General features: G+C 39.3%; 1 protein-coding gene across 2 annotated transcripts in view; it reads left to right on the top strand.

The window, feature by feature from the left end:
* PLCB1 (phospholipase C beta 1) overlaps window positions 1-1,781 on the top strand; it is a 547,711-nt gene extending 545,930 nt beyond the window's left edge. The window contains exon 31 of one of the 2 annotated variants that reach the window (XM_042445107.1): window positions 587-1,781. In XM_042445107.1, coding sequence (XP_042301041.1) covers window positions 587-811 — 225 coding nt within the window. In that variant the 3' untranslated portion in view covers window positions 812-1,781. The remainder of the gene's footprint in view (window positions 1-586) is intronic. The other variant, XM_042445106.1, reaches the window with a different exon arrangement.
* The last annotated feature ends 14,222 nt before the right edge of the window (window positions 1,782-16,003 follow it).

Here is a 16,003-nt window from a genome sequence, read left to right as displayed (position 1 = left end):
GGAAGTTGAGATTTCTATTTTCCCTTTCCCAGTTGTTTCTGTGAGAAATATTTAATAATGGCCCCAAATGCTCAAGAGTCCAGTGTAATCAGGGTTACATTTGCCCTGACCTCAAAGTTCACCCTTTACAAGTCCATGCCACCCATCTTTACCCCTCGTTGATGCCATGCCAACCGCACTGTGCGGCACCAGCATGCTCCCTAAAAAGAAGCCACCTAAAGCTTCTTTTTAGGAGTGCCATAATGGTGCTCGCGCACCCTGATGCCGCTGCTCCGGCAAGCGCTGTTTGGGCACGCAGATGCCCATGCATCATCGCTTGCTCATCCCATGTGGGCGGGACCATGGCAAGATGGCATATGGACACTGCTATTAGGAGTGGGCGTGTATAGACGCCCAGCCCTACGGAGCCCTTAAATCGACTCCAGCACTGCGCTTTGCCCCTCTGTATGAGGCCTTAGTCAAAAGATAAGTTCTGCTTTTCCCAACCACTAATAGAGATTGGTTGTCATTTTCTCCTTTACTTAAAAAAAAAAGGTCATTCATTGCTGTTTTGTATTGTTTATAATGGTGTTGGTGCTTTTTCTAGTTACAGGCTGAACTTGATCAAGAATACCAAGACAAATTCAAAAGACTCCCACTGGAAATTCTGGAATTTGTTCAAGATGCAATGAAAGGCAAAATTAGCGAAGATGGAGACCACAGCTCTACCACCTCTTCCCTCACATCTGATGGTGGAAAAGTGAACCATAAATCACTACAAAATGAGGAGCTGGAGGAGAATCCAGGAAAAGTATTTGATACACCTCTCTAACCACTCCCACAAGACCACATTCCTAGATTACTATGGCAGAGAATGTCACCACCTTACTCCCTGGATATTCTTCTTCTTTGTGAATGACAATTGGACAGCATCACATATGGAAGACCTCTGTTGGGGTGGTGCACATGTCTAAAATGAGTGGTTGGTGAGGAAATTATATGTTATTTGTAGCCCTTCTTTGTTTTATTAACATAAGGAAATATATTAATTGGCCAGTGCAACCCTTTCTGTGGCCACTTTTACAAGGGTGGTTTTCCATTTGGGTGCAGTCTGGAGCTTTCTCTGGGGACCAGAGTGTGTTGTGCAGATGCAAGTGCACAACAGACCTTCCTGTGAAGCAGCAATGGGGAAAATAAATAATTACTCCACACACAACTATCATAACATCCTTAACTTGATGTTTCCTCTTACCTGCACTCTGGAAGCTTACCATCTTAATAATTGCACTGATTTTTTAAAAACATGGTTCTTTATTTTTATGTTTGCTTTGCAAGCACTAGCGACTTGCTTTGTTGACAATGTACCAGAGAATGATTCTGCTTTGAGATGTTCTACTGAAACTGTGGTAATGAGCCTAAGTTCCCAAACTGAAAGGTCTTCAAGGAGTATACATCGGTTTTATGTATGTTTTATGTGTCATGTGAGTTCACATTAGGGATGGAAAGACTATTTGAAAACTGATAGAAGAATGGGGCTCTCAAGTCCCATTTTCAAATGGGAAAATCCTGACAAGGACAATCCTAGGGAGGTGAGAAATTTGCAGCTCAGGACTTCATCTGTGTGAAAAATGTGTGTGTGTTGCACAGAAAATGGCACTTTTTGTGCAGCATATAACATTTCTGTGCAGAATACAGAAATAAAACAAGTTTCCTGTACAAAAAACAAAAACAAAAAAACCCAGCATTATCTGAACAAAGAAAGCATGTCATGCAAAGAAAATACCATTTTCTCTACAGGAAACTTGTCAAAAATGCATTTATGATTTTTGCAAATAGTCTTCTAAAACTGTCATCCTTTCAGCAAGAAGAAAAATGGTATTTCAATGAAATTTATGAGGATATACATCCATATTTCACATAGATATATACAGATACACAAATGAATAAACTCACCTATAGAAACAGAGCATGCACATCCTTACTAGGCCTTGTGGTGAAATTGAAAGATTCAGGGATATGGACTAATACTTCTGGGTCAGAGACAACAAATTAGGGTAACTACAAATCAATTTTTAATCTTTAACCTTAATGTGGTAAAAAAAATATTGAAAGATCCATTTGTGGTTTTTAAGCACATTGTTTTCAGTTATCATTTCTGGGTACATGGTGTGCTCTAATTATTTTTTAAATATTAAGTATATTATTGACACAAAGACATCTCTTCCATAGCTGTTTTTATTATTTTTCTTATTGTGGTATGCTAGTGGGAAATGTCATCTCCAAAATGTATATAAAAGGACATTTCTGAGCTGGAATATTTGAGAAAAGTAGAAGGAAATACTTAAACAGAAGGACGTGGAGGGTGAAGATTTGCGTTCTAATCCTGAAATTTATTTATATGGTTAGCCTTAGGAAGGATATAGGCCCTCTGAACTCAATAGAACTATGTGGTGGATAACACTGAAACACTAAAATTTTCTCTGAGTAAATACTTTAATACGTAATAGCATATATGTAGTTTGCTTTCCCTCAGGAGTTCAGCAAAATAATTTATTTTATTTAAATGTAAGCAATAAATAGAGATCAAACTTCAAGTTTCAAGTTTAGTGATTAGTGTACATAAGAAAATTAAAGCTTTGGCTGAGCAGTACTTTTTTGTTGTTCTTAATTTACAGCACGCATGAGGAAAAGTTGCACAATGTTTGAAGAGTACATAACAGATATGCACTCTGCTTACAATGTGTGGAGTAATTTAAAGGATGTAACTAAGACTTTCATTTTGATTTTAAGAGTATGGCTCCTGACATTTATTCTACTTTTTGCACTTTGAAGATCAATATTATTAATCATTAAATAAAAAACATGGAAGGGTCAATGTTTAATGCTGCATTTTATAAGATAAAGGTTAAATACATTTGTTTTAAGTTAGGCAGGATACAATAATAGCAGTATTCACAAAAATCATGAGACTATTTCTCTGATGTGTGCTTGTATAGTGCAGCTACAAATAGGTTAGGAAAAATTCAGAGGAGCTTTTTAATTTATGAAATAAAAGTTAATGGTTTGACAGAGTATATTATCAGCTGTAGTTGGTTTTCAGTACATTTGTATTTGATCATTGACTGTACTTACTTTTTTAATATCTGTACAGTGCCCCTTTTTGCAGTTGTAGTTTAGTGTGTAATATTGTATATCTTGCCTTGTTCAAACTTACAGTGATATTATCATTTACCATTAATATTACTTGAAATAAAGTGAGGTAATGAAAAAAAGGAGTCTATGCTGTGAGAGTCTTGTGCCTTTTATGTATTTGCCTTGTTGCGTGTGGAACGTGTGGAAGTAATATACCGTGGACATTTCTGCATTCCAGAATAGAGCAACATTGTATTTCATTGAATCCCATTGTACACTTCAGATATCTTCACACCGCTGAGGACCATTTCCTTTTATTAGCTTAAGATGAATTTTAGCTCATGAACACCAAACATTTCAACCTAACATGGCTGTAACAGAACTAAAAAGGATGTGACTTGCCCTCCTTTGAAAACTAAACTTGCTCTTGTACATTGGTATAAACAATGCATGTGATATCTGATTGGAAATAGTGATATACTTTAAATTAGGGGGGAAACTTCTCATTTATCATGTATATAATTTTCTTTCACAGCCTTTTAGAGGCACAATCCACATTTTTGTAAGAATACTATGCAATTTTGTGGCATGTTGTTTCTTCCACTTGTAATTTATGTGCTTTCATCACAGATCCAAATAAAATTTCTTAATACTCTCCATATTTCCTCCCTTAATTGCATTTGTAATTTATGTGCTTTCATGTCAGATCCAAATATTTTTTAGTACTCTGTACTCTGTCTCTTCTGAGCATCCTGGTATTTTTACACATGATACAACTATGAGGTGTCTGGTGTATCTAAGAGTAATGTCTCAGTCCATGCAGGTATACTAGTAGGAACCAAAAGGCCTGTCTACTCCTCCCCATGAATTTGAAGGTTTACTTACAACAGAGGTGGGAAACATAGGGCCCTCCATGTGTTGTTAGACTACAGCTCCTATCATTCCTCACCACTGACTATGTTCAACAAGTTCTCAAATAAGCTGCAGTTTAACAACATATATACAGTAGTGCTAAATATTCTCCACTCCTGCCTTATATCAGACACATGGCCATCCTGACAATCCTGGAGTGGGGGATGTTGCCAAGCGCACAAAGTGGATATGGAAGGGATTTCAGGCAGTTCAGATATCAGTATGTGAAACAGCCAGCCAATCAAAATCTCCTCCATACCTCAAGTTTGCTCCAAGCAGTAATGATGTCCTAAGGAGAAACCAACTGATGGTTTAATGTATTTATTAGTCATGTACAAAATTCTACTAAGCACTATTGTCAATCCAAGCTTTAGCTTTCAAACTAGTGGCTGTCAAATGGTGATTTTACAAATGATGATAGACATAAGGCTCATCTACATGAGACAAATAAAACGGTCTCACGCCATGCAGGGGAAAGACAGGCTAATCCCAAAGCATATGTGAGGTGATAAACAGAACAGTGGTCCAAAGGCAAAAAGAAAGAAAGCCTGAGCAGAATCAAAAACTGAGCAGGGAATTGCCAGAAATGAAATCAGAGTTACAAGGAGGTTTTGCTCTGAAACAACAGAATGGCCTGGGCTGAGCTAATTTACAGCCAGAAGTTAATCAGCCCAGCTGGCCTCATTAGCTCAGTGTCTTGTATTTAAAGTGGAGCAGAATGAATCCTGGCCTTTTGCTCCCTGCACTTTAATTTATGGTGCTGGAGAGGGTGAAATGCCTCTTCCTCCTCCTGCTCATTTGCAGCTGGTGTGTGGGATATACCAGGCTCTGCCCCATCGGTGCCATATTCTTCCAGCTTGAACTAGGCCTGTCATCCTGGTTCTCCTCTTCCCTTTCTTCATCTGAGGAGGTCTTCTTCAGGTAGGACATGACAGCCACAGTCCAACAGCTTGCTGATTGACACTGGTGCATGGACAACTACTTTGAATAGTACAGCAGTAGAAAACCAGATCTCTTACCTAGTTTAAATATTAATTTCTATTTGCCTACACCAGGCCAGGCCTATAGCTGCCTCAGGAAGAAAATTCTTGGTGATGTGAAAATGACAAAATAAATTTTCTCCATTGCTTTTCACCAACACTGAAGCACAACTTAATTAATATCTGTAGGTGTGTGTCTAAGGACCTGAACGGACAGGCAAAATAAAGCTGCTTTGGGTCACTTTGGAGGTATGCTGTTTAAATGACACACACATCTTAGGGGGGCAGAAGCTGTGCAAAAGCTGTGCTCCAGTCCTTAGGACTGGAGTGTGGCTTTGGCATGGCTTCTGGCCTCTTAGGACGCATGCAGCATTTAAACAGCATACCTCCAAAGTGACCCGAAGCAGCTTTATTTTGGCCTGTCTGTTCAGGCCCTGAGTGCATAAGTAGTATCTTTGAGATAGAATATTTTGTAGCGAGAATATCTGGTCTCTTCTCTTGGCTTGTCTGCTTATCCAGTGACATGGACATTTTAAATCATGTCCACTTAAATATGGTTATAGTTTTTCAGACCTTCTCTGGCAACATGGAAGAGGGAGAGAGTAGACCAGGCCTGGAGTGCATCTCCTTGGCTGCCTCTGCTTGTGTTGAGAAAGGAGTGCCTGATTAGGTTTAAATAGTTGCTTTTAAAAATGCTAGTAAAGGTGGAAGGAGGTAGAAAGAGAGGAAGGCTGCATGCTAGATGGATGGGCTCTATTAAAGAGGTCACAGATATGTATTTACAGGAACTAAGTAGAGCAACAGAGGACAAGGAGTCTTGCAGATGTCTCATCCACAGGGTCGTCATGGGTAGAGATCAGCTCAAAGGTGATTAACAACAACAAAAGTATAGAGACATTGATAGTAACAGCCATGCTGCTCACTAACCCTTCAAACTCATGTAATACTCAGTCTATTGAGCAGACCTTACAAGTGGATGCAAGTTTACCAAGAAATAAGATTAGTGAGACTTTTTCCCAAGTATGTATTTATGGAATTGCAACCTTCCTAAACGTTCCTGTTCTCCTTCCCATCTTCATCATTACTGCTTGACCAAATCATTCTTATTTTCCCAAGCTTTGAAACTATGTAGTGGAGTCTCATATATATGTTGTGATTATTTTGTAATTTATGGTGGTATTTAGTGTGATGGGGAATTGATTTTTTAATTATTATTTTTGGGGATGTTTCAATTTGACATTTATAAATGGCCATAAACTGTTTCACCAGAAAGATGATACAGAAAGTAAACAAAATAAGTGTGAATATGAGCCACATGAGTTCTTGGTTGAATGGGCACCTCTAATGAATAATCTTTTCATCTCAAACCCAGTTGGTTCAACTACAAATTAATTTGCAATTCTTCCCTTGTGGGTGGTATGCGTACATGTACAATTTGCCATTACTGACAATCAGTGGCTCAAAGAAGAAAGCAAAATTGGTATTTCTATTATGTTATGCCAGAGCTGTCAAGCCTTATCTAGAGGCGTCAATGTTCCTGCCTTTATTTGTGGAGGGGAACAGGTGGAGGGAAGGGGAGCACTGTATGTATAATTTTTAATAATTTCACTGTCTGGTCTTCTGTTGGTTTTCAAATACATGACTTTGTTGCACTAAACTAGCACCCCTCCCATCAAGTGATCCTCGTTATATTTAAATTGCTATTTAAAGTGGTAACTGTTCTCTTTTGGAATTAAGACATAGAGGGAGATATAAAAAGGGGGAATTCCAAGGTATTAATAAAAACTAAGGTGCATTTCAACTCTTAAAGCATTCAGTAGGGCAAAAGAATACAATCCCTTTCTCAGAATAACTTGAATTTCCAGGGTGGTCAACATTCCTGAGTACTTCAACAACTTTCATATCTCATACTAGGTTCTGACAGCCGCACTTCACCTCTCTTCCAGACGGTTCTGTGATTGCTGTTAGTAGTTTTAAGACATCTGAATTTTTACCTCTTTGCTGTGACCAGGCCATGCATTGAATCAATTTGAGGGTAATTTGATATCCTCTATTACAACACTTTCTCCTTCGATACATCCCTGATTTCATTCTCCATCTTAAGATCATCATGAGCATTTTGGCCATGCAGACGATAACATGAGCTCAGTATATAGCAAAGAAAGAGAGTTCTACTGGAAACCAGGTGGGATTCAATAAGATGTCTTCTCATGTTCTAATAGGCAATGCCTAGCACTGGGGCATGCTTGAGTGGGGTAACTGTCATTAAAGAGAAGAAAGACAATTTTAAAAACTTTTATCTGCCTTGGATGCAAATGACTCCTCTCTGATGTTTGGCAGTGTTTGGAAACAAAGGTGCTTGGCAATGTTTAGGAACAAAAGGGCAGCATTTCTCTTTAGGTGGTCAGCAGCAGTGAAAGACCACCTTTTTTATTTCCTCTGTTTCTCTTGCTTAGGCGGGTGGCATCGGCATGAGGCCACTATGTAGTGGACTTTTGAGGGAGAGAAAATGGATCACTTTCACTGTCTTTCCGAGGGTAGTATCAGTAAGAGAGTTCCTGAGTTTCTAAATCTCCTGACAGACAGCCTCACAAGGCTATTCTCCATCATTTAAGTAGGCTGAACTAATATGAGTTGTCACAATAGCCAGTCTCTTGCCTTCAGGCAGGCACCATCATCATAAGGTCACAATGCCAGTTTCTCTCCTTTAAGCAGGCAACATCAGTGTTAGATCACAATGGCTAGTCTTGCCACTTCAGCATCAGCATGAGGTCACAGTGATTGTCTACTGTCCACCCGAACACTGAAGCAGGCAGCAATAGCATGTTATGAGCAGCAATTTGTCAGATCCTCCTCCCCTTGGAAAAAGGTGGGTGCAGTTTGTCCTTTCAGGCCACAAACTGCAATTATCAGAGGGCATACTGACTAGTTTTATTTTCATTTGGGTGAGAGCATCAGCATGAGTTCATTTGTCAAGTCAGTCTTCAGGCAGGCAGCTTCAGCAGGAGGTCACAGTAGCATCTTTCTCTTTCAGATAGACATCAGTCAGTATGGGGGTGGAGGCACACTGGTCAGACTCTCACTAGTCAAACAGGCAATGACAGTAACATTTCTTTGTTTCATTCCTCTGAGTAAGGAAAGGGATCTTGCAGCACTTTAGAGATCAACTGTGAGAAAGTTTTTTGGCAACATAAGCTTGTGTAGACTTAAGTCTACTTCATCAGATGCAATGAAATCCCTAATGACAGAGCTTTATAGCTGTGGATGAGCAGATTGTACATGTGAATTGTAAGAGTTTGTTGTTTATGTATTGCTCCCTTTTTTCTTTTATCTTTTACCAGCCCTTGAAGAAGGCCGCTAAATATTACAAGGCTGAATCACATTGGGCTAACTGAAATAATAAAACTGTCTTAACACCCTGAGGCACTTTTCATAACCCTGTCCTATGCCTTTCAAAGCATGCCTTTGGGGGGGGGGTGTATTTGGTTGCACGGTCACAGCAATTGCTTAAGTAAAAAAGAAAATGAATTTTAAAAAACAAAGAACAACAGCTTGCTTGGGAATAATGAGTGAGGAGGTAAGAAGAGCATAACCATGCCCACACACACCACATGACTGCCTGCATATCAGAACTGCAACAGGAGGAATTGTCGCACATGAACCAATAGTGGAAAAGTAGTGCAATTAGGAAGCATTGATGGGGTTTACTTGACAATGAAAAGGAGCTCTCCAGGAATGGACAGACAATGAAGCAGCCACAGGACAGACATGGCATTGTGTGATAAGGGATGGCTACAGATGCTGCTATCTTGCTGTAATTATGCTCTGACAGCCTCATGTGACAAAGTCCTTAGAACACTGGAGAAGGCCAAAGAAATAGACAAGGGAGGTTGACCCTGCTCTCCTTCATATATTTCTAATCATATGAAGAACTGAAGTTAAAACCAGTTGTCAGTCCTAGCTATAAGAGATCCACTGAACTGATAGAATTTAGAGAACTGCTGATTTACCAAATTTCCATTGATTTAATGGGCTTTTTCTAGGTGTCATTAATAGTTGGATTTGACCCTTAGCATGGCTGAAGAGGACTTATTCACTAGAAAGTTCTTGATTCATGTTAAAGTATTGTTTTATTATTGTGAATTCAACTGGATGACCTCATTCAGCTGGAAACCCGCAACTCCAGTGATTGTCAAAAGGGATGGAAAAGGTTTTCAAAACCAGTTAGGCGGGTCGAGCCCAGCCCATTCTATTGTAAAATAGCATAAGGGACCAGGTTCCCATAGTGACTCATGGGTAGACGTTTCTCTGAACAATAACCAGGGATAGCCCTGGGAGAGACCTGAACTTCCCCACTCTTTTATCTGAGGATGATGTCATCAAGGTTTTTGTGTGTGTTTGTTTGTATGTGTATGTGTGTTTTAAAAAAAGGTCTAGGCCAGTAGTTTTGGAGAGACACTCAGGATTATTTCTTTGCCTCCAAGCCTATTAAGTGCCCAGTTACCACATCTGTTTGTCTTTGCTTATTGTAGCAAGAGCATCAGTGCAGCTGTGTTCTATGACAGTATTTTAACAGCTGGGCAGAGTATTCTTATTCATACAACATGCTGAGACCAGAGGTATGTTGCAACTACTACTGGAAAAGCTACTATACCCAGTGAGTGCTTATTGGGAGAGAGGAGGGGAAAGCACAAAATCAGAAGGTTTCAAAAGTCACCTTCTTTATGAAATGAGGGTCTGGGATACATATTGTACTTGTAGCCTATGAAACTTTTCAGTCTATGAAGAACAGAGAAGGGAGTGAAAGATGGAGGGAGATGGAGGATGACAAGCAGTAGTCAGAACATGGAGCATGTAAGCCTTGAGCCTGAATGCACAGGAACAGTAAATGAAGGAGTGAGAGAAAAGGGTGTATTGTGTGATCTCTGGGTTCACAACTGATTCTTATACCTCAGCCTTCAACTTCCTGTGAAGGATATAGCATGGGGAGGGTTGGAAATACCTCTGAGTATCCCCTTGGACAGGGGTGACAGAATGGCCAGATCTCAGGGCCTGATCCCAAGTGCCAAAGGGAGGAATCCCAGGGTGAAAGTGCTGTCTTGAAATGTGTGTGTGTGTATACTCATACACACACACACACCTCATTTGCTATGCTTGATGTCACTTATTTGAATAGCATACAGTATACCACAGTGGTTGATGCTTAATGTATTATGCCTAATTACATCAGAAGATCAGGAACTGCCCCTTGTAGCACTACCAGAGCTCACCTCCTGTGACATCTCAAGAGGTCCTCCCTAGGCTTCATTTTTTGACCCTAAAATCTCAGGGGCTATTCCTGAATTTTCAGGGGCGAGGGGAATCCTGACCTGGAAACCCTTGTGAAGAACCGGTGGCCCACATGCTTAGTTTGCAAGTTTGGCCCATCCATCCCATAGCGCTTCAGCACCCCTAGAAAAGAAAAAGATTAGCAAATGAGCCATGGCTTAAAGGCCACAGTTCAGTTGCTTGGCTACTCTTTCCCCAAGTGAGGAAAGAGAAAAAGGAAGAGAGCTAGCTCAGGACTTTGAGGTATTCTTGATGAATATTCATTCAAGCACATCTGATTTCCCCTCTGGCCTTATTTAAATGCAGAAAGCACTGAAAGAGCCATGGCTGGAGAAATGGTTGAGGCTCCTGTGGACACCAGCTAATTCCCTTCATCCACCAATCACCATCTTGATTGGGTCAATGATTGCTAGGCAAAGCCAGTGCTTCACTTGGCCAGTGCCTGGAGAAAGTGATCCTTCAACCACTGGCCAAATCCCTCACCATCATGCCAGCAGGCGTTTGGAAAAGCCTCTTCTTACTGTCTGGGTCTCTTTCCCTGTAAAGACAGATGCATGCAGAAATGGAACATGTATACAATGAAATTTCTGCATTGCTATGAAGTTCTTCTTCCTGTTGAACAGTATGAAATATAGGACACTTGGGTGTATGTAAATAGGGAATGGGCAGATCTGTGTGTTCCAACACTATTCTTAAGACAGTTGCATTGATGCTGAACTATTAATGAGTTTAGGGATACTTGCATAATGGATTCCTCTTTCCTATTGAGCCCAGAGTGATGAAGTTGAAGACCTTGGTCAAAATCTCTCTTTAAGTTAATGGAGCTTAAGACTCCACCAAGCTTAGTCCCACTCTCCCTGGGGCACCACACTATGTTTATTTGTTTATTTACCCTGCTCTGTGTAATTATACTGGCTGGGCTTTAGGCCCCATCAGTGTTAAATAGGATCCCAGCCTATATGCATTCTTCATTCTTTTTCTCTTGCTTTATTCCTTGTATGTCAAGAAATCAAAGGGTCCCCACCAAACTATGTAGGGGTGGATGGGACCATATATAGAGTTCCCAAGAAAAATGTATTATTACAAAAGCCTCTCCTTGGCACTTTCCAGTACTGAGAAAGTGCAGCTCCCTTCAAGCAGTCAATGACAATCTATTGTGTTTCTGCTTTCAGCCATTGTGATGACAGATTTCAACAAATCTTTCATGGTGTCTTAATACAGATCTTCTGGGAAAGCTCAAATAAATTTTCATTCTGACACCTGTGACAGACTGTTTCCCATGGGAAAGAATGAAAAGTGGTAGTATACATTAATGAGGTTTATGAAGCTTTCTCGTGAGAGGTTTAACCAAGGAAGTATTTTTAAAAAAATCACTGACTTCAACACATAGCTAACAAGACCCTGTATGGATCAGAGTAACATTTTAGGGAGGGTTAGCTTGGGGATTGGTAGGTTTTATTGCTTATTTTTGTATACTGTTTAATCGTGCTGTTACCCGCCTCGATCCTCAAAACGGAAGAGGTGGGATATAAATAAATTTTAATTTTGTTTCATTTCTTGAGCAGCAGCATAGGCCAACAATTGTCAGCATTTTTGTATTTTTTCATAAAAGCCCACAGTTATATGCCATTTGTGAACATATGATTCTTTGCGCAAGCCGCACACACACATACACTGTACTGTTTCATGAATCATTGGCCTGAATTCTGTGGCTTGTCCTGCCTAAAGTAGACACGTTGAAATAATGGGATTTACCTGTGTGTTGACTTACTATTCAACAATCCATTGAATGGATCTGATGACTGTGTTCCTCCACAAATGGTGTAGAAAACAAATCTCAGTTGGCAATCTTGCCTGTAAATGTACACTGCTTCCATCTCTGCTATATACTGCTATATGTTGCTATATAGTATATCAGCTATATTTCAGCCCAATGCTAATTTCTCCCCATTCTGTACCATTCTTGTTGCCATCTTCAATGCAGATTTAATTCTTCACTAATTTTGTTCTTGCAGAAATCAATAGATGACTAGCAGTTTTCTTTTTGCTGCAAGAAAGTCTTTGCAAACTACATAGTTTTATCAAAGACTATCTGCAGGTCAGTACCTATTCTGTGGAAATTCTCATGTGAGTGTGTTTTGTTTTGTGGGGTTCCTTCCCGGAAAAGAAACAGCTCTTTCTGCACAGGAAGAAGCATTTTCTGCACTCAAAATGTTTTATTTTATGCTGTAGTTAGAGACCTATTCTGCTCAAAATTTGCACATTTCAGAAAACTGCATTTTTAAATTGGTGTCACTGCAGAAAATACTATTTCGTGCACACACAAAAATATGCATTAATTTTGTATAAATTTGAATAAATCCTGAACTGCAATGATTATTGTCAATCTAAGGTTCTCTTTGATGATCATATGCTTATCATTATTGATTTAAAACACAGTGAAAGGATTAACTATTGATTAGGATTAGATATTTAATCTCTGAGAGCTTCAGATATGTAAGAGTTGCTCTTCTGTCCCTTCAAAACATTTCTCAAACCTAACTTAGAGGCTTTTTGGTAAGATTTGTTCAGGGGGAGGGGGTTGCCATCACCTTGCTCTTAGCATATGTCTTGGCAAAAGTCATCCAGTGGATTTCCATGGGTGAACAGGGATTTGAATCCTGGTCTCCTGAGATTGTAGTCCAGTGCTCAGACCACTACTCTGAGTCTGTTTATAAGAGTGTCTAGCCATAATATCTGAACAGATTGAAAATAGACAGAGGCCTGACTGACTCCTGTTCAAAGACAATTTCAAAGCTTTTAAAATTACCTGAGCTACTATCATAAGTTCTTGTTTTCTCATTCACAGCCCAAATGTTGGCCGCCGCTGCTGTTGTTGTCGTCTGCCTTTACGTCAACTCTGTTTTATGATGATTCTCAATAGGGATTTCTTGGTGAGATATATTCATAGGTTTGCCACTTGTCATTCTTTGAGTCTGAGCTTTTGAGCTTGGGAGAAAAGAAAACGGCTCCATGAATGTTTGAAAATGTTGACCAGAATTCTCTATGCACTACATTGTTATGTAACCATGATAGTTACATAGCTATGTAGTGAATCTCAGCCTATCCCCACAGTTCCCATGTAGGGGTCTGTTTCCCTGTCATTCCAGAAGCAGCTAACTGATTTTCTGCCCCCTTACAGAAGCAATTTCAATTGCAACAAGCAGAAACAGGGTACTGTACTTGTTGCAGTTCTCCCTTCATTGCAAAAATTGCACACAGTGGTGTGCGAACATCAGTCTGCTTCTTCCTGAGCAACAACGGAAAAGACCCACTCTCTCAATCACAGTGGCTGCTGATTAGTATGTGGGGATTTGGGGGACAGTCTACTTCATGAATATGAAGCAGTCACAAATGCATAATTCTCATTTGCAGAAATACTCAGTAGGCGTCCAGCCAATATATCTTATCCACCCCACCAATAAAGACATTTGCAAAATCATAATTATCTATTCTATAGTTTAATCAGATAATTTTGTGCTGATTTCTCCTTTTTCACTGCAGTATTGTAGAGAAACTAAAATTAAGCAGACCTCAATAGATTCATACCTATATATATCAGTAAATGTTCCCCTCAGATTTGGAAAAACCTAAACTATTCTTTGCTTGAATCTTGTTTATTGGTTTCAGTTAAAATAGATCCGCTGAACCAATTGCTCACTGGTGAGTTAATATATTGGTAAATACCATTGGTCTAATGGGTCCACTTTAGTTGACATTAACAATAGGGTTTAGACACTGGTATTTGCGGAATTGAATTTTAGTCACTCAGTATGTTTCATCAGAAATGTCTTTGGAAGTGATCTGTCCCCACTAGAGCAAACTAATTCAGTAAATTGTTGAATTGTAATTCAATACTGATGTAAGTGCCATTGATTAAAAAAAATACTACTTTAGCTACTGGATTTTGACCAAAAAGTGTTGTATAAAATAAAGGGGCAAGTTTTGCTTTTCAAAATATGTTCTTAAGGTTTTGCTTTTGGGAGACCTTGGTTTTAAATGCATTTCAGGATATCTTTTCTCTCTCTTAGTTTTCTGAAGTTTTCACATTTTAAAGAAATGAAGAAATGGTTAGCTTCAGTTACATGAATCCTTTATCCTTTATAGAAATGGGGTGAGTGTGGGGAAGGATGCGTATCCATGAGAGTTAACCTCAAAACCCCTTAATACAACTCATTCATGACCCATGCTTGATCAAAGTCAAGCCAAATAAAATATCCTCCATCTTTCCCATCATGATCAGTCTGGATAGCACAGGACCTAATTCCTGGTTGTGGCGTGAACTCTCCAGATGCCATTCAGTCATTTCAGCATTGAATCCAAGGTATTCCCCCCCCCTCCTTGAAACAGTTTTAAATAAATCACCTTTTGCTCCAGAAATGTTAGAAAAATCTGGAGCCCTCCATTGTAATGCTGGGCAGGTGTTTAGAATGCATCCTGCCATGTCGCCTAGCACCGCTTCATGAGTCACTCATTCTGAGGTCACAACAAGGCACCTCAGACAACGTAGAGTGACTGGCTTGTACCAGTGGCAGTACCAACCGGCACAGTGAAACACACAAGAAAACAGCCACTCTGTGTCACAATGGAATACCCAAGGTAATGGGGATGTGGGGGCAGCTTTGGGACCAGAATACTCTAGTCTGTTCCCAGACAATTCAGGGACCAATTCCCAGTTCTGGTGTGAGCTTTCCAGATGAGATCCAGCCTTTTCAGCACTGAACCCGAGGTATACTACTTTTAAAATAATTCACCTTTTTGCCTGGCCTAAGTATATCTTGTGTTCTAAACACTAATTCTCTAATCCTGAGAGTCTAACCAAAAGGTAAGAATTTTTTTTTTTGCAAAAATCCAAGAGAACTAGATTTCTTAATAAAGAGCCAGCTGAGAAATGCAGTTTTGATTCCTTAGCATGGCTTCTCATTTATTTATTTAATTAATAACTTACACTGGAATCCTGTATCAGATTTATGGATGTGTAAGCAATGAATCCTGATCCCAAATCTCCTCTTACTAGGAAGCAGCCTTTGTGATCAATTGGCATCGGTTCCTCTGTTACTCAGGAAGCAGTGGAATAGACCCCATCAATTGCAGTGGCTGCTTCCCAATAAATTGGTATTGGGAGTCTTTGAAAGTCCCTAAATGGTCCCTAACTAGGGGTTATGTAGGGATCATGAATATGTAATAGTAACAAATATGTAACTCTAGGTTGCACATTCATAACTGCCATAGAGGGATTCTGGCTTACATTAATAACCTGATTCTGGAAGTATGTTAATGCTGAAATTGTTAAGTCAAGTCAGTCACTTTAGTTAAAAGATAAAAAATCAATAAGTTACTTGATTTAAATTAAGTTATTCTTATCACTGTTGAGACTTGCCTTTGAACACTGATCTACAGGCACTCTACTGGAAATTTCTACTGTCACTGAACTTGGTTACTTTTATTGGCATGGGTGATGATACAACATTTACAGCACAATGGTACAACACCTTTTTTTGTTTGCAGAAGTTCATATGTTAAATCTTCAAAATAATTAAAAGTTAAACAGAATCTTTCCACAGTCCCTGGTTAGTAATGATATTATTATTATTATTATTATTATTATTATTATTATTATTATTATTATTATT

The sequence above is a fragment of the Sceloporus undulatus genome, chromosome 1 (assembly GCF_019175285.1).
Source record: "Sceloporus undulatus isolate JIND9_A2432 ecotype Alabama chromosome 1, SceUnd_v1.1, whole genome shotgun sequence".
NCBI lineage: Eukaryota > Metazoa > Chordata > Lepidosauria > Squamata > Phrynosomatidae > Sceloporus > Sceloporus undulatus.
This window is presented reverse-complemented; position numbering and strand designations above follow the sequence as displayed.